General features: G+C 38.4%; 1 protein-coding gene across 3 annotated transcripts in view; it reads left to right on the top strand.

The window, feature by feature from the left end:
• The window catches only part of phkb (phosphorylase kinase, beta), a 92,126-nt gene that overhangs the window by 28,618 nt on the left and 42,820 nt on the right, over positions 1-20,688 (top strand). For all 3 annotated transcript variants that reach the window (XM_053229420.1, XM_053229418.1, XM_053229419.1), the window contains 4 exons: positions 3,602-3,717; positions 10,733-10,796; positions 16,568-16,663; positions 18,174-18,371. In XM_053229420.1, the coding sequence (XP_053085395.1) occupies positions 3,602-3,717; positions 10,733-10,796; positions 16,568-16,663; positions 18,174-18,371 (474 nt within the window). The remainder of the gene's footprint in view (positions 1-3,601; positions 3,718-10,732; positions 10,797-16,567; positions 16,664-18,173; positions 18,372-20,688) is intronic.

The raw sequence follows: 20,688 nt of genomic DNA, 5'->3' as shown, positions 1-20,688 counted from the left end.
CTTTGGGTTGTACCTTGCTGTTCTCTCTCTCTCTCTCTCTCTCTCTCTCAAGTTCTCTCACCTTCCTAACTCTTCCAAACAGATTGCCAGAAGAGCTTTTATGGGATTTTTGTTCCATTTGCGGAGCGGGGTTTTAATTGGCGTGTTTAAACAGTGCCCAGCGGGCAGCGTAATGCGATTTAAAAAGCATAGATGTGAAATCAGCGAGCCAATTCCGCTTTTTATTAATGGACAGCAGAGCAAATGAGGGAGAATTGGGAGATTTACTCAGTCGTTCCTGCGCTGGAGTTTCCGCTCTTTTTGTAAATCTCATTATGAAATCCTCAGCTCTTAGCCAAGGACTCCACAATTTATCTCTACTGTGTGTGTGAGTGTGTGTGAGTGTGTGTGAGTGTGTGTGAGTGTGTGTGAGTGTGTGTGAGTGTGTGTGTGAGTGTGTGTGAGTGTGTGTGAGTGTGTGTGAGTGTGCCTTTACAGTACAGCTATTTATATTTCATCAACAAACTAATACACATTCTCAGTAATCGAGAAATTATTACAGTAAACTGTAAACAGAGACAGCGTGAGAAACTGGGAATATTTCTCTACTTCCTGTTTACACCAAGCTTGTTTATTTATTTATTTATTATTTAGCCACGCCTTCCACACAGGGTCTGATGTACTGAGCTATTTACACCTGTATTCAACACGATAAGACGCGTTCTGCATGTTACCAACCCGATATTGTTTATTTTCCTATAACAGCATCTTCTGAAGTGTTTTATTCCTCTTATACCTCAGCAGTTTACAAACAATTACTTTTTTATTCATTAAAAATTGATGCGTCGTACATTTTATCCAGTTATATTTACATTTAATGTTCACGGAACAAGTTCCTCTTCACACTTACGTTATAGCAGCTAGCCTCTCTTTTTCTCGCTCTTGAAGTTAATAAGATAAAAAAATAAAAATAAAGCCTGAAGATGTTGGAAAGCGTAAAGTTACAGCTTTACCTCTGAAACTGGAGACTCCTTCCATCAATTTTCAGTAAACATCTCCTTTCAGAAAACTCTGACATATCAACGATTATTTTAATCCGTTCATGTGGAGCGTCTGCCGAACAAATCCCTGCGAATGAGCTGTTGCTATAGAAACGAGAATGTATTATTATTATTATTATTATTATTATTATTATTAGCTACTGTTAAAGAAATTGAATCAACATGTTCTGACCAATCAGAAGCCAGAATTCATCAGAGCTGTGTATCAGGTAATACATTGCAGAAATATATATTATATTATGATTATGAAATTTAGAGATAATTAATAAAAGAGGGACAGAAAATAAGAATGTGGGGTTTTGGTGCAGACTAAGAGACAGAAGCGGAGAAATTAAATCATCATCCTGGACCACTGCTGTTTTTTTTTTAATCCTCCTATAAAACCATCAACATGAATCATTTTTATTTTAGCCTTAAAATAAAAATCTCCTCTGTCTCTCCTCCTTTCTCTTGTTCCGTGCCCCATTTCAGCATGCTTAAGGGCCTCGCTGCTTTCCTTGTGTTAAATTAAAGCCCTCGTCACTCATTTCTCTCCCCAGTGATTACACACTTCCACATTTACACGCTCCAAACTCATCATTCTTCTCACCGCCGTGTTTCCCGTGGCCTCGATTTTAACGCAGCGATGTGGGAACGCTCCTGCGCTGCACTGAAGACGCTGCCACCACACACACACACACACACACACACACACACGGGTGATGAATTGGTGCTGTGAAGCGACGCTGTTCTGTAGGTCGTTATTCATGCACGAGGACGCCGAGTTCACGACAGAAGTGTGTAAAAAAAAAAAACACACTGCGCTGCAGGGTCTAAATGTGTTTGTAACGTCAGGGATATTATGTTCGTGAAAAATGGCTCACTGCAGGACAAAAGTATAATATGAAACAAAAAAAAAACTGTAACCATAGCAACACTCTTACCAGTCCTAGCTAGCATCGGCTAAGTGACTAGATTATAATAGTTTATTATTATCAGTTTGAGCTGCTTGTGCGACTGAAACGTAGGACGTCACATCACGCACCGGTGAAGAATACACACACTGGATCTCATTGATCAAGCTGGATAAGAACGGATTTATGCGTAAATTGTTAGTACGAGCATTTACGCAAGACATTTGTTATTCGTGAAAATACTGTAGATTGAAAAAAAAAAAAAAAGAAGTTCATATCCGACTCGTGCTCCTGAATGTGCGTAAATTTACATATAAGAACATTAACACAAACTGATCGACATAAAATCATATCATTAGCATGGATTACTGCACTTTTATATCTGGAATATACCGTAGAGATTAAATAGTTTATTTTTATTACATTCACAGCGTTTAGCAGACGTCCTTATCCAGAGTGAGTGATAGAAGAGCTTTAGAGTTTCGATCAGAAACACATCCTCATGCTCGTTCACTCGCTCAGGGACTCAGAGCTCCATCCAGAACGTCTAGTGAAAACCAGTCGCTTTATTTTATTGGCATTAATTAAATAATATAAAACAAAGAAACTGAGACGACACAAACCCATAAATTAAGAGAAATTAAAGGAATCATTCAGTAATGATGAAAGAAATGGCGGTGTATAAATGGAGGACGGGTCGGTCTCTCTGCGCCGAGCCGTAAGCCGTAAACAGACGCCTCAGCTGACGGAGGATTTAGCGATCGCTTATTATTATTAATATCATTTATTATTAAATATTTTTATTGGCAAAGAAGTGAGTCAAAATAACTTCCACTTCTGTTTTTCAAGGCTTTACCCTGATCACTCATTTCGTGCTCTCAGCTGTCTGTGCACGTTACCTTTTATGGAGTTTCGTGGGTGTCGCTACATGCAAATGAGTTGTGTCATGAAAAGCACGTTACGCAAGCGAGTACGAAGAAAATCAGCGTTTCTGAAACTTTTGTAAATTTAGCATAAATGTTTTGTTTGGTTTATGCATGAATTGACACGCAGCTTTGCTGAAACATAAATAGTTCTGTTGTTATTTTTAGTTATTGTCACGATTGGGAGACGAAAGTGGACGCAAGTGCAGATTATTTTATTAAATAAACAAAACACAAACAAACTCAAACCTAGATACAAAAAGATGAACATTGAGCTCATGGCAAGAAACGTACATGAACTCGATGTTGCACTCGACAACAAACGAAAAAAAAAGACAAACACTAGACAGTGTGTGATGTGCAAATGTGACATCAAAAATGTTTTTTAGTATTTTTACTTTTCTTAAATCTCCTCATATTTGCTCATTAGCAAGACTCATTTTTCACCAATGTTTTGTCCTCAATGTTTGTTTTTCTCACTCGTCCTCTCAAATTGAGACCCGACTGACTGGGAGGTAAACAAGCACTTGACGTCATTTTGTGATTTTTCTGAAAAGCTTATTTTTTTTTATTACTTTTTAAACTGTGCTGAAAGCAAAAAGGCAACAGGAGCGATTTTTAAAGATGTTCCCACAGGAGTATGTGTAAAACATGCATTTAAGAAAATAGCACAAATTTGTTTGGAAGCTAAATTTGTGTGTGTGTGTGTGTATGTGTGTATGTGTGTGTGTGTGTGTGTGTGTAGGTGTCCTTCATCCAGAACCTCGTGTTTTGTGTAGAGAGAGCGTACCGCGTCCCGGACTTCGGCATGTGGGAGAGAGGAAGTAAATACAACAACGGAAGCACAGAGCTGCACTCCAGGTGAGTCACACGCCGTCCGCCATCTTTATTCACCACCTCATGGCCTAGGAACAGTTATTAATGTGTTTATAACTCATTTATAACACTATCATCTGTCATCAACCTGAAATATCAGCACTGGTTTCATCTGCTCAGTCAGAGAGGTCACTTTAGTGATGCTGAATTCCTCACACTAATGAAGGTGGAGGAAACGGTGAGTAATTAATAAATAACACTCATTAGATACATGAAGAAGAACAGAAACATACGTTATATATCTGTTTATCTGTCTCTCTACCTGTTTATCTGTCTTTCTATCTGTTTATCTGTGTATCTGTCTATCTATCTATCTAACTATCTATCAGTCTGTTTGTCTGTCTGTCTATCATCTCTCTTTCTCTCTTTCTATCTACCTATCATCTACCTATCTATCTATCTATCTATCTATCTATCTATCTGTCTATCTATCTATCCATCTGTCTGTCTATCTGTTTATCTGTCTATCTATCTATCTATCTATCTATCTATATGTCTGTCTGTCTGTCTGTCTGTCTGTCTGTCTGTCTGTCTATCTATCTATCTTTCTATCTACCTATCTATCTATCTCTATATTTTATTCCCATTCTCCTATAAAACACTATATTATTATTATTATTATTATTATTATTATTATTATTATTATATTAACAGTGAAAGCTCACAGTAGTGAAAGCTGGTGATGAAACTCCACAGATCCGAGTCTCGCTCTTTTAAAATACATCTAGCGTCCATTTTCTTTAAAAGAGGGAATTAATACCTGTTTGTTATCTCCACAACGCAGCGTCTCACCTGAGAGCCCATTCGAGAATCCACTCCTTCATTTGGCTTTAAAAATATCCCAATTAATATTTCAGGAAATGAGTCAGAGGACTAGTGCAAAATAAATCACTGTGCTGCTTAATTTATACATAACTTCCAATTTAATTAGACATTTCTTATAAAATTTATTTTAACTATCACAAATAACAGGATTTTACAAAACAGTTGTATTTATTTATTTATTTATTTAAATATATTTTATTTACATTTTTTAATTTATTTATTTAACATTTTGTTTTATATAATTTTTATTAAACGGTTACTAAAAGTTGGATATTTTAATATTTACTTCTTTATTCATTCTTTTTTTAATATTTATACTATGCACTTAAATTACAGTTTAATCATAAACATCTACTAAAGATACACGATTTTTTAATGTGCAAATTAAAGTTTAATTTACGAATTAGGTATTTCTTAATACATTTTGTTTTATTATTAAAAAAAACTATCGTAAGTATAAATACATCATATAATTCAGTACTGTGATATGATTTATGTGTTAAATGTTTCTTATTTTAAAAGAAAGAAAGAAAAAAAGAATGACTTCTGTGCTATTTACAGTCTGCGTAAGTCAAATAATTGCTTGGAGTTTAAATATAAACTTGGAACGGGGACTTTAAGAATGTAATAATCGTAAAGAATTAAAATGTTCGTAAGCGTCATTGTTTAAAATGATAATGTCTGATTGATTACTTAGCTAGCTAGTAAAATCATTTTTTTCTGTATTTAATACTGTGCTAATGGGATGAAATAATAAAGGACATGGAACATTACATGTACACTATACTGTACATATTCTCTCTTTAAAAAGGAAATTCATCATGTTAGAAGCTTTGCATCCTATGAGAGTCGTGCAGGAGGTTTTGTATTGTGTGCACATCAGCACCGACGTGTCTAATCCGAGCGTGATGAACGACCGGAGCTGCGTGTCGGAGCAGTCAGCAGGTAGAAGAAAGAGCGCCGGGGAAAGAACGTTTCGGTTCGGGCAGAGATCCAGCGCGGGGAAGGTGATAAATGTTTCCGCACACTTCTTAAATCATCACACTGGAGACCTGAACAAAGCAAATGGACGTCATTTTGCTGCTGCGTGAGTCATCACTTCGCGCTTACGCCGACATCGTGCCAGATTTCCCTGAGTGAAAGCCCAGAGCCTTTCAGCAGCTCACCTCCGGCCAAAAAAACACAACACGAGGGGAATTTTAACTCGCTGTAACACACAGGGCTTTTCATTCCCATCCTACTCCAGGCTCTTTCATTTATATTCATTAATTTGCTTAAAATTAGCGAGTAATTAATTGCTAACTTATTGTGAGTCCCGCGTTTTTATCAGTATCCAGCATTTCAGTCTTACAGAGAGGGAATCTTTAATACATTTTCCTCCATTTAATCACGCAGCGGATGCTTTTGAAGCCAGTCCCCCGATGGTACCGGTACTTGGTTCCAGATTTTGGAGCTGGAGTTGAACCGAGTCTGTTGGCAGAGACTCGGGCACTTATGAGCACTTATGTCATCTTCACTCTTCAGAGCGGAGATTTAATGCCAGATTGAAGCAGAAAGAGGAGGAAATTAGACAGAAATAATATTAAGAAATATCTGCAGCAGAAAATGTGACACTAAAAAGCTAAATTATCAGTGAAGCTTCGGATCTGTTTCGACCTTGGGCGTTAAATTTGCGCTGTAGTCACATAAGAGATTTCGTTACTAGCAAAATGAACACAAACTCAGGAAGCAGCTGAATTAATGTTAAAGTTTTCTGCTGGTTTTAATCTTGAAAGTTGTCTAAAAGTTACTCTTTTTAGTAGACATTAAAAAACTGCATTGACTTAATTTAGTTAAAGGTTTATTTTTAAATGCAGTATGACAGTTTTGCTGGCAGTTTGTTATTATCATGATACAAATGTGTTGACGAAATGTCTTCAAATATTGTGATATTTTTGGAGAGGCAACTAACGTTACATTATTACTGAGGTAGCTAACGGTACATTATTACTGAGGTAGCTAACGTTACATTATTACTGAGGTAGCTAACGGTACATTATTACTGAGGTAGCTAACGCTACATTATTACTGAGGTAGCTAACGTTACATTATTACTGAGGTAGCTAACGGTACATTATTACTGAGGTAGCTAACGCTACATTATTACTGAGGTAGCTAACGTTACATTATTACTGAGGTAGCTAACGGTACATTATTACTGAGGTAGCTAACGGTACATTATTACTGAGGTAGCTAACGCTACATTATTACTGCGGTAGCTAACGTTACATTATTACTAAAGTAGCTAACATTACATTATTACTGAGGTAGCTAACGTTACATTATTACTGAGGTAGCTAACGGTACATTATTACTAAAGTAGCTAACGTTACATTATTACTGAGGTAGCTAACGGTACATTATTACTGAGGTAGCTAACGTTACATTATTACTGAGGTAGCTAACGGTACATTATTACTGAGGTAGCTAACGGTACATTATTACTGAGGTAGCTAACATTACATTATTACTAAAGTAGCTAACGTTACATTATTACTGAGGTAGCTAACGTTACATTATTACTGAGGTAGCTAACGGTACATTATTACTGAGGTAGCTAACGTTACATTATTACTGAGGTAGCTAACGTTACATTATTAATGAGGTAGCTAATGTTACATTATTACTGAGGTAGCTAACATTACATTATTACTAAAGTAGCTAACGTTACATTATTACTGAGGTAGCTAACGTTACATTATTACTGAGGTAGCTAACGGTACATTATTACTGAGGTAGCTAACGTTACATTATTACTGAGGTAGCTAACGCTACATTATTACTGAGGTAGCTAACGGTACATTATTACTGAGGTAGCTAACGGTACATTATTACTGATGTAGCTAACGTTACATTATTACTGAGGTAGCTAACGGTACATTATTACTGAGGTAGCTAACGTTGCATTATTACTGAGGTAGCTAACGGTACATTATTACTGAGGTAGCTAACGTTACATTATTACTGAGGTAGCTAACGTTACATTATTACTGAGGTAGCTAACGTTACATTATTACTGAGGTAGCTAACGTTACATTATTACTGAGGTAGCTAACGTTACATTATTACTGAGGTAGCTAATGCTACATTATTACTGAGGTAGCTAACGTTACATTATTACTGAGGTAGCTAACGTTACATTATTACTGAGGTAGCTAATGCTACATTATTACTGAGGTAGCTAACGCTACATTATTACTGAGGTAGCTAATGTTACATTATTACTGATGTAGCTAATGTTACATTATTACTGAGGTAGCTAATGTTACATTATTACTGAGGTAGCTAACGCTACATTATTAATGAGGTAGCTAACGTTACATTATTACTGAGGTAGCTAACGTTACATTATTACTGAGGTAGCTAACGTTACATTATTACTGAGGTAGCTAACGTTACATTATTACTGAGGTAGCTAACGTTACATTATTACTGAGGTAGCTAACGTTACATTATTACTGAGGTAGCTAAAGTTACATTATTACTGAGGTAGCTAACGTTACATTATTACTGAGGTAGCTAACGTTACATTATTACTGAGGTAGCTAACGCTACATTATTACTGAGGTAGCTAACGCTACATTATTACTGAGGTAGCTGACGGTACATTATTACTGAGGTAGCTGACGGTACATTATTACTGAGGTAGCTGACGTTACATTATTACTGAGGTAGCTAACGTTACATTATTACTGAGGTAGCTAACGTTACATTATTACTGAGGTAGCTAACGTTACATTATTACTGAGGTAGCTAACGTTACATTATTACTGAGGTAGCTAACGTTACATTATTACTGAGGTAGCTAACGCTACATTATTACTGAGGTAGCAAACGTTACATTATTACTGAGGTAGCTAACGCTACATTATTACTGAGGTAGCTAACGTTACATTATTACTGATGTAGCTAACGTTACATTATTACTGAGGTAGCTAACGTTACATTATTAATGAGGTAGCTAACGTTACATTATTACTGAGGTAGCTAACGTTACATTATTACTGAGGTAGCTAACGTTACATTATTACTGATGTAGCTAACGTTACATTATTACTGAGGTAGCTAACGCTACATTATTAATGAGGTAGCTAACGTTACATTATTACTGAGGTAGCTAACGTTACATTATTACTGAGGTAGCTAACGTTACATTATTACTGAGGTAGCTAAAGTTACATTATTACTGAGGTAGCTAACGTTACATTATTACTGAGGTAGCTAACGTTACATTATTACTGAGGTAGCTGACGGTACATTATTAATGAGGTAGCTGACGGTACATTATTACTGAGGTAGCTGACGGTACATTATTACTGAGGTAGCTAAAGTTACATTATTACTGAGGTAGCTAACGTTACATTATTACTGAGGTAGCTAAAGTTACATTATTACTGAGGTAGCTAACGTTACATTATTACTGAGGTAGCTAACGGTACATTATTACTGAGGTAGCTAACGTTACATTATTACTGAGGTAGCTAACGGTACATTATTACTGAGGTAGCTAACGTTACATTATTACTGAGGTAGCTAACGGTACATTATTACTGAGGTAGCTAACGGTACATTATTACTGAGGTAGCTAACGTTACATTATTACTGAGGTAGCTAACGTTACATTATTACTGAGGTAGCTAACGTTACATTATTACTGAGGTAGCTAACGTTACATTATTACTGAGGTAGCTAACGGTACATTATTACTGAGGTAGCTAACGTTGCATTATTACTGAGGTAGCTAACGTTGCATTATTACTGAGGTAGCTAACGTTACATTATTACTGAGGTAGCTAACGCTACATTATTAATGAGGTAGCTAACGCTACATTATTACTGAGGTAGCTAATGTTACATTATTACTGAGGTAGCTAATGTTACATTATTACTGAGGTAGCTAACGTTACATTATTACTGAGGTAGCTAACGCTACATTATTACTGAGGTAGTTAACGCTACATTATTACTGAGGTAGCTAATGTTACATTATTACTGAGGTAGCTAACGCTACATTATTAATGAGGTAGCTAACGTTACATTATTACTGAGGTAGCTAACGCTACATTATTACTGAGGTAGCTAACGCTACATTATTAATGAGGTAGCTAACGTTACATTATTACTGAGGTAGCTAAAGTTACATTATTACTGAGGTAGCTAACGTTACATTATTACTGAGGTAGCTAACGCTACATTATTAATGAGGTAGCTAACGTTACATTATTACTGAGGTAGCTAAAGTTACATTATTACTGAGGTAGCTGACGCTACATTATTAATGAGGTAGCTGACGGTACATTATTACTGAGGTAGCTGACGCTACATTATTAATGAGGTAGCTGACGCTACATTATTACTGAGGTAGCTAACGCTACATTATTACTGAGGTAGATAAAGTTACATTATATATAAAATTATATTATTATTATTGAGGTAGCTAATGTTGTCATGGTCCCAGTGAAAGTTACATGATTGGAAAGGCTGTTGTTGATAATAATAATAATAATAATTTTATTAACTTTTATTTTTTTATTTATTTATCTTTTTTTCTTCAAAGTTCAGACCAGTACATCTCAGGTTGTTCAGTCCTTCCCATTATAGACGTATATAAATTTTCTTTCTTGCTGCCAGAATAACGTTTTTCGCTCTTACCTCTCCAATTACTTATGCCTGTGTGCTAATCGATAGCACTTCGGAAAATCTCCTGCTCGATTGCGGTACTAAATGACCAGGATGGATCCAGCTGGTTCTTCCATGTTCTTCTGAATCCAGAATCACCTCACAGTTATTTCTCTGTTGTTTTTTTTTCTTTCTTTTTTTTTGTACATTGATTTTACACCACTTAGCACGCTTGAACACATTCTCATCACCGGTGCATGGAACATTACGCCTGGCCTCGTCAGCGCTCAGGTCACCAGAGACAAAGCCCAAACGGCAGAAGATCTCTGCTTTGTTTAACTTCAAAAGAAGGCGACTGCAGATAGGAGCAGTTACGGATATTGATATCCAGAACAAAAGATGCTCTTTCGCTCACTAAGTGTTCAGAAATGGCAGACGCAATGTTCTTTTCTTAACTTAAAAGGCTAATGTCAGAAATCGATCACGCCGCTGATCTGTCCTTGCCTTACCTTTGTAGTTCTGTGGGACTCGCCAAAGCAGCTCTCGAGGCCATCAATGGATTCAACCTGTTTGGAAATCAGGTAGGACTGAAGAGTTCTTTCATAATTTAACTTTATTGATTTGTACATTAAGGAGGGTATGTAATGATTTAATAAATCCCTGGTGTGATAATTCATTGTGGTATTTCCTCACAAGGGTTTGATGATGCTGGGATGGAACTTGCTAGAATATTGTGTTAGAAGAATTATTATTAGTTAAGATTTTCCTTATAACGATATACAGTCATACATTAAACTGTTTAGTAGAAATGGGTATATAGTACTAATTAGCGTAAATTTGCATAAAACCAACACGCACCTTCTGAGTATGTCTTTGACTATTAATATTTTCAACCATGGCCCATATCCAGTTCATATTTTGACACTGATGTAAAGTACTAATAGCCTGTAATCACACTGTAACAATCATAAATAACGGTTTAGGCTCAGCCTATATTTGTCAAGCAGCTCCTCCTACCTGGATGCAGTTAAACCAAAGGTCCAGGGGGTGGAGTCAGCCCTGATCCAGCTCCTCCTCCCTGGACAAAGTTAAACCAAAGGTCTAGGGGGTGGAGTCAGATTTGATCCAGCTCCTCCTACCTGGATGGAGTTAAATCAAAGGTCCAGGGGGTCGAGTCAGCCCTGATCCAGCTACTCCTACTTGGACAAAGTTAAACCAAAGGTCTAGGGGGTGGAGTCGGATTTGATCCAGCTCCTCCTACTTGGACAAAGTTAAACCAAAGGTCCAGGGGGTGGAGTCGGATTTGATCCAGCTCCTCCTACCTGGATGGAGTTAAATCAAAGGTCCAGGGGGTGCAGTCAGCCCTGATCCAGCTCCTCCTACTTGGATGCAGTTAAACCAAAGGTCCAGGGGGTGGAGTCAGCCCTGATCCAGCTCCTCCTACCTGGACAAAGTTACATCAAAGGTCCAGGGGGTGGAGTCGGATTTGATCCAGCTCCTCCTTCCTGGATGGAGTTAAACCAAAGGTCCAGGGGGTGGAGTCAGCCCTGATCCAGCTCCTCCTACTTGGCCAAAGTTAAACCAAAGGTCTAGGGGGTGGAGTCAGATTTGATCCAGCTCCTCCTACCTGGATGGAGTTAAACCAAAGGTCCAGGGGGTGGAGTCAGCCCTGATCCAGCTCCTCCTACTTGGACAAAGTTAAACCAAAGGTCCAGGGGGTGGAGTTGGACCTCCTTCAGCCCTCCTACCTTGGCAGAGTCAAACCAAAAGTCCATGGGGGTGGAGTCGGACTTGATCCAGCTCCTCCTACCTGGATGGAGTTAAACCAAAGCTCCAGGGGGTGGAATCAGACTTGATCCAGGTCCTCCTACTTGGGCAGAGTCAAACCAAAGGTCCATGGGGGTGGAATCAGATCTGATCCAGCCCCTCTTAACTGGATGGAGTCGGATCTGACCTAGCCCCAGTCTCCAGGGGGTGGGGACAACCCTGTGTGTTTGTGGCTGGATAACTGTGTTGTTAAGTGTGTTGCTCCGTGCTATGGAGTGTCTCGTGCGTTCAGGTTGTAGGCGGAGCTGGATCTGGTCCAGCTCCACCCCCTGGACTTTTTGTTCTGCAGTGAGGACTATTTCCTATTTGTGCAATTATATTATATTTAAATGAATTTTAATTTTATTTACGCAGAACAGAATAATTTCTAGGCTAGTGTGTGTATGTGTGTGTATGTGTGTGTATGTGTGTGTATGTGTGTGTGTGTGTGTGTGTGTAAACATTTTAATCAAAGGTGACAAAAAACTGAGAAGTAACCACAGCAACAGCAGTTTCACAAAATTACCCATTTTATTTATTAAAGAGTGGCATGTATTTTTTCATTCATTTATAGTTTATATTATATGATTAATGTTGTGAGACATCAGTGAAACCAGTTAGTTCCTGTTCTCAGCTATAAACAGTCGTTAATAAGACTGTTGAAGTTAATAAGACAAAAAAAGCAGCTTGAACGAACCGTAAACTCGTCTGTCCTGAAGATATCGAAAAACTTAAAGTTACAGCTTTACTTCTGACTGTTACAAAGCGCTGACACTGGAGACTCCTTCCATAAATAATAAACAAACACATTTCTCGAGCATGTGCCGTACACGTCCCTGTGAATGAGCGGGTTACTATAGAAACGATAACGTATTAGACCGAGCGCATTAATATAAACCTGAGCTATTGTCAGAGCTGCTGTTATAGAAAATTAATCAACACCTTCTCGCAAATCATAAACAGTAATTCAGCAGCACTGTGGCATAATCTTATATGATTATGTTATGAGGAAATAAAACTTCTACAAGTGATCAGTAGGCGTGGATTAGGCGAAATAGCACCACAGAAGTGTCCCGATGGCGGAGGATAACATTTCTTCTTCGCACTGTGATGTGATCTTTACCTTATCTGTTATTGTCTCATATATAAACACTTCCTGTGGAGTCATCGTTCATAGACAATATGTATTTGATAAAGCAGTATGCTCTGATATATTACAGTTTTGACTTTAATACAAGTTTAAAAGTCAGTTTTTAGAACTGCAGCATAGTAGAAGCACATTTTCTCACCACATCTTTATCTTTTTAGATAAATGATGGTTTTCTGTAAATTAAATTCTAATGCCGTCGTGTACATCAGCGCTGGGCGAGATCGGTTTAACGGCGGTCTGTATCACCTGTGTGTCTGATGAACGATACGATCTCCTTCAGCTCTGATTTAGTTTCTGCTTTTCCCCCTGAAGTCATTAGCAGGATTAATTTGTTTTCTTGTTTAGGAAAAAAGCTCCGATTGCCCGGAGCCACATTCGTTCTGTACTAATGCATTAGAAAAAGTGGAAAAAAGTCCTTCATTACTTTATTTAAGGAAAACTTTATGTCCTCTATTTGTGTCCTAATGAATTTTCAGTGCTTATGAGCTAGCTATTGATATCATGATAATTGTTTAATGTATCGCAGTTTACAGTATTATCAGGTTGCTGTGTAGCATTTTAATCTGAAATGAACCTCAGAAGCGTGTAATTAAGGATTTGTCTTCGTCATACCCCATTACTGTGAGTGTGATGTTTGTGTTGTATTTGTTTGTGCGCAGTTATATTCAGTTATATTGGTGTTTTATCGTTACATTTACAGCATTTAGCAGACGCACTTATCCACAGTTATGCACAGGAGTGTTTTATTTTCTCCATCACAAACATCCTCATGTTGGTACAGATAGATAAGAGTCGAGCTAAAACCCTGTTAGACAGGAACGAAACAAAAACAGTACAAGCTGAGGGGTTTTATTAGTTTAGTAAGAAGTGAGTTTGCAGTCTGTCTGTCTGTTTATTTATCTGATAATTTGTCTGACTTATTTTTCTGTCTGATCTTTCTCTCTGGCTATGTAGCTGTCTGCCTGACTGCCTGGCTTGCCTGTCAGATTGTACCATTATCCTCCTCTCTTAAACAGTACATACAGAACTTTGTGTGTGTGTGTGTGTGTGTGTGTGAGTGAAAGAGAAAGAGACACTCCACCTCTTCACTCCACTCCCACTGCTCTCGCTCTTACACACATTTACTTGAAAATCACACACTGGTGTAAATCTGGGCGTTATGAAACCTCCTCGTCCAGCAGGAGAGCCGCTCCACTTCTTTGTTGGCTTTCTGATGGGTGAAGTGCTGCCCTAAATGGCACCTGCTGTGTGTGTGTGTGTGTGTGTGTGTGTGTGTCTGTCCGTGGGCACACACAGGACACAGTGGAATAAATGGCCGTGATGCTGCAGTGATTGGAGTGCCCTTGATGTTGAGGAATCACACACTCACTGATGGGAGAGTAAAACACTACAGCGGAGTGCTGAAGCGCAGAAACGCTGTGTAACGTTGTGGCTTTTAAACACTCGCCTCCATTAGAGCTTCAGAAGTGTGTGTGTGTGTGTGTGTGCGTGCGTGTGTGCGTGTGTGCGTGTAGGCGTCAGGTGACATTCTGCTCCTTTTATGAAATGCTTTTCAGCTAGGTGCTGCCAGTTATGTAAGCCAGAATCATGTTTCTCTTGTCCGTGTGTGTGTGTGTGTGTGTGTGTGTGTGTGTGTGTGTGTGTGTTTATGCACTTCATCTTTAACATCCTCATATTCCCCTTTTTTAATTTCCACCTGCTCAAGAATTAAATTTTTTTCATTAAAAAATGTTTGTATATACATTATAGTAATGTATGTGTTATTATAATAGAAGATATTAAAGTATTGATCTGAATTAAATCCTATTACTCTGTTAAACACTTACATTAATAAACCTTGTTTATTAAAACAATTATTTATTAAATACTAATGAACGCCATTGAACTTCCCATTTAAATCCTTTACACCATTAACCTGTTTCCATTAAACTCCATTAGACTGTTAAAATGCTTCCATTAATATCAATTACACTTGTATTTTTTTCCGTTAAACTCCACCATACCGCTGACTTGTTTCCATTAAACTCCATTACACTGTTAAAATATTTCCATTAAACTCCATTACACTGTTAAAATATTTCCATTAAACTCCATTACACTGTTAAAATATTTCCATTAAACTCCATTAGACTGTTAAAATATTTCCATTAAACTCCATTTAACTGTTAAAATATTTCCATTAAACTCCATTAGACTGTTAAAATATTTCCATTAAACTCCATTAGACTGTTAAAATATTTCCATTAAACTCCATTTAACTGTTAAAATATTTCCATTAAACTCCATTAGACTGTTAAAATATTTTTATTAAACTCCATTAGACTGTTAAAATATTTTTATTAAACTCCATTACACTGTTAAAATATTTCCATTAAACTCCATTACACTGTTAAAATATTTCCATTAAACTCCATTTAACTGTTAAAATATTTCCATTAAACTCCATTAGACTGTTAAAATATTTTTATTAAACTCCATTAGACTGTTAAAATATTTTTATTAAACTCCATTACACTGTTAAAATATTTCCATTAAACTCCATTAGACTGTTAAAATATTTTTATTAAACTCCATTACACTGTTAAAATATTTTTATTAAACTCCATTACACTGTTAAAATATTTTTATTAAACTCCATTTAACTGTTAAAGGAAAGTTTTTGCACTTCATCCTTTTTATCCTTTTTCATGTTTTTAGCAGCTTGCCTTCCAGTCTGTATTTCAGAAGCAAGGCTAATCCTGTGTGTCTGTGTGTGTCTGTGTGTGTCTGTGTGTGTCTGTGTGTGTCTGTGTGTGTGTGTGTGTGTGTGTGTGTGTGTGTGTATGTTTAACTTTCTGTGAAGACCAAATTTGTCTGAGTCACAGCCGGTGTTCCGTTTCATCAACACACACTATACAACCTTTTCAGAAAGTGCTGCCAGCAGCTGCGGTGTGTAAGCTGCATCCTGACATAACACACACACACACACACACACACACACACACACACAGACACACAGACACACACAGACACACACAGACATATCAGCTGTCAAATTCAGTCCCATTTCAGTAAAATACAGTGTGTGAACACAGCGAGTTTGGGGCATTGTTTGGGAGGTACGTTACTTTGAGGGAATATTGTGATTAAATTGGACGAAACCTGCAGTGGAGGAAAAAAGCTCTTAAAGTGGATCATAAGCTTTTATAGAAATCCAAACCTCGCATTCATCACTTTGCTGAAATGGCAGGTTATAAACGTCATCTCGCTCGTATTGTTGTTCGGGACAAAAAAAAAAACCCTGCTATCAGCAGCAGCAGCAGACACAGCGGACGTCTCCTAAACTGAAAGACATGACAATAATCACAATCATGGCTGTGTGTGTGTGTGTGTGTGTGTGTGTGTGTGTGTGTGTAGGGATGCTCCTGGTCTGTGATATTTGTGGATTTGGATGCTCACAACCGCAACAGACAGACGCTGTGTTCCCTCCTACCCCGAGAGTCCCGTTCTCATGTAAGTTACGATCCACAATGCTATTTATTACAATACAGCCGCCATTTTGCAAAACAGCTGCCATCTTCTCTCGCATTTACACAAACATTCTGCATCAGCACAATCTCTCACAGTCATACACAATGGCTCTTACATCCAAACAAATACTCTGCATTCAGTCAAACACTCTCACATGCACGTGAACACTTTCACATACACATGGACACACTCACATTCTGCAGGAAAGGTCTTGAATTTCACAATCGCTCTCTGATCCACACAAGCAAATGCTCTGTGTTCACATGAATGCTCTCACATCTACTCAAACTCTCTCACATCCACACAAACGCTCTCACATCTACACAAACGCTCTCACATCCACACAAACGCTCTCACATCCACGCAAACGCTCTCACATCCACGCAAACTCTCTCACATCCACGCAAACTCTCTCACATCCACGCAAATGCTCTCACATCCACACAAACTCTCTCTCATCCACACAAACTCTCTCTCATCCACACAAACGCTCTCGCATCCACACAAACTCTCTCACATCTACACAAACGCTCTCAGATTCACACAAACGCTCTCACATCTACACAAAAGCTCTCACATCTACACAAAAGCTCTCACATCCACACAAACGCTCTCACATCCACACAAACGCTCTCACATCCACACAAACGCTCTCACATCCACACAAACGCTCTCACATTCACACAAACTCTCTCACATCTACACAAAAGCTCTCACATACACACAAACGCTCTCACATCCACACAAACGCCCTCACATACACACAAACGCTCTCACATCCACACAAACGCTCTCACATTCACACAAACTCTCTCACATCTACACAAAAGCTCTCACATCCACACAAACGCTCTCACATCCACACAAACGCTCTCACATCCACACAAACGCTCTCACATACACACAAACGCTCTCACATCCACACAAACACTCTCACATCCACACAAACGCTCTCACATCCACACAAACGCTCTCACATTCACACAAACGCTCTCACATCCACACACTCTCTATCACATCGACATGAAGAGTCTCAGTCAGATGAATGCTTAGATTTCACATGAACACTCTCACATCCATGGGAACAGTCATGAATTTTCACAATCACACTCTCATCCACAAAAACACTCTCGCATCCAAATAAATGCTCTGCGTTCACATGAATGCTCTCACACCCACATGAACTTTGCATTCATACAAACTGTCTGCATCCATGTGAACACTCTCGCATCACTCTTGCTTCCACACAGTTGCTCTCGCATCCACATAGTCGCTCTCGCATTCAAACAGTCACACTTGCGTTCACGCAGTTGCTCCCACACTCACACGTGCATTACTTTTGTGCATTATAAGTGTTCTGTTTGAACATAAGAACATCTGCACGTTTTCTAGAGCTGAAAATAATAAATAATCCTAGCTGAACTGATATCTCACCTGTGGAAGTGTCCTGCTCTGCATCTGGCTGATTTTCCTCTCTGATGTTGATGTTCAGAACACGGACGCGGCCCTGTTGCCCTGTATCAGCTACCCGGCGTTCGCGGTGGACGACGACGCACTTTACAGCCAGACGCTGGACAAAATCGTCCGCAAGCTTAAAGGCAAATACGGCTTCAAACGATTCCTGAGGGACGGATACAGGACGGCGAACGAGGACAAGAACCGCAGATACTACGGTACTGCTGAGATGAAGGTTAGAATTTTTATTACACGGTTTCTGGTGATGGATAGAGAAGAAAGCAGGTAGATAGCTAGAAGATAGCTGGACAGAAAAATAGAGCTAGTTCTAAACAAATAGTTATAAAGTTTATAAACAAAGTCAGGACAATAAATGCAGTAATTTATTAGTATAAATAAAATAAGTGCTGTTAGACAAATGGTCAGCAATGTTAGTCTGTTATGTCTAATGTATAAATCGCACACTACACGTGTTCATTAGCAGAAAATTTCTCTCCTCGAGTTTATTCCCGTCATCGATCGTCAACAGTTCAAAATAAATACACTAAAACCGATGCTTGTTATATATGTTTTTATATACGCGCCTGTTAAACCGGTAATGATTCATTAACGTCTTCTGCCCTTTTTAACGACGAGCGGAACAGCGTGCCGGATAAATCCGATCCCATCGAGCCGAGTTAGACGAAGAATAAATTCAGCGTGTGTGAATCAGAATGGAAGAGGCTGAAGCTTTTTTAACACCAGAGTAAATCAGCTCATTAGCGGCAGCAGTTGACCTCCTGGAATTAACGAGCTCGCGTTTAACGAGGAATTGTAAAGACAGTGTAAACGTAAGACACAGAGCTGGAGCGCGTACACACACACACACACACACACACACACACACACACACACACGCACGCCCTCAGGATATAAAATGACAGACTCAGAACTTGAATACAATGTTCTGTTTATCTCAGCATTCAAATACAGTTTATATTCACAGTCTGTAGTGAAAGAAACATAAATTAATTGTTTTTATTGACTTTATGAGCAAAAGAAACAACATTCTAAGTAATATTCGGTATGTAAAGAATAAAATACTCTATTTCAGTACAATACTGAGTGACGGGTTGGTGTGAATAAGCAGAGTTAATGTTAATGTTTTATTCCTCTTACACCACAGCAATTTGTAACATTTACAGTTTCTTACTAATTTAAGAATGACTTCATGCTATTTATCCGCTTATAGTTGCATTTGGTGTCGTAGAACACCGATGAAGCAAGTGAGTTCCTGTTCTCACTTACGTTACAGCAGCTATAAACAGTCGTTCCCTCTCCAGTCTCTCTTTTTTCTCTCTCTTCCGCAAAGAAGCGTAAACTCCTCTGTCCCGAAGATGTCGGAAAACTTAAAGTTACAGCTTTATCTCTGACTGTTACAAAGCGCTGACACTGGAGACGTTTGTTTAAACGTTAAACAAAAATCTAGTCCTTACTTCAAGAAAACTTCACCATAACAATGATTTTTTTTTTTAAATCAGTTTACGTGAAGTCCCTGTGAATGGGTTGTTACTATAGAAACGATGACGTCACCTTCAGGCCAGTTAACTTAACAGAACTTAATGCCGTAGTGTAAGTGTTTTTAATGTTTTTTTTTTTTTTTTGTTTTGTTTTTTTCTGTGAGACAGTGCCTGAAGGAATTGGGACATCAAACATGTTTTGAGCAATCAGCGACATTTCATTGTTCCTTTAAACTACAGTTTTCAATTACAAAATTGAGATATAATCAGAAAAAAAACAGAATATTGTCGTTCACTTGTTGTTGTTTTGGTCTGTCCTGCTGGTGTATTTGTGTTTTTCCTGATTAATGTGAATCGGTCTAAAATCGAGGACGTTTAAAGCCTGAAGGAACGGAGCCTTTCGCTCAGATTGCTTTTCCAGCCATGAATTAATTTCGTTATTTTCTCGTCAGACGGAGCAGGTCGCTGCTAGCGATCCCGATTTCGCTCCTGAAGCGGCTTAAGCGAGACTCGCTGACGACGCGAGACCGGTCCAATTAACCTCCTTTATTTCATTACGCCGTAATCTCTCGCTCTTATCTCTCATTGGCGAGATCAAGATCGGCAGCCGTGATGGGAAACAAGTCTTGAGAGAGACAGTCTGATGGGGTTACACTCTTTTCTTCATCCGGAAAACATCTTTCCGTCGATTCGTCGTCACTCCTGTGTGAATTTAAGAGTTTTTGGCGAGGTTTTAATCCGCTCTGTGGTTAATATTTCATGTTAGAAACAAGCGCAGCGATGGCGGTTAATCTGCTTACCAGAAAATGCTCACAGCTCTTCATCTTAATTACAGCGTGGAAACGTGCTGCTAAATATGGCTGCCCCACACACACACACACACACACACACACACACACACACACACACACACACACAAATCTTGTCAGGATAATAGGAAGACTTTAGCACAGTATGAGCGCAGATGAATTTCTCCTTCTCGTCTCTCTCGTTCTTGAGACTCCCGCACTTTAATTTCATCTTCTCACTTTTCGTTTCTCTCGCCATGTGATC

The sequence above is a fragment of the Pangasianodon hypophthalmus genome, chromosome 25 (assembly GCF_027358585.1).
Source record: "Pangasianodon hypophthalmus isolate fPanHyp1 chromosome 25, fPanHyp1.pri, whole genome shotgun sequence".
In the NCBI taxonomy this organism is placed as follows: domain Eukaryota; kingdom Metazoa; phylum Chordata; class Actinopteri; order Siluriformes; family Pangasiidae; genus Pangasianodon; species Pangasianodon hypophthalmus.
This window is presented reverse-complemented; position numbering and strand designations above follow the sequence as displayed.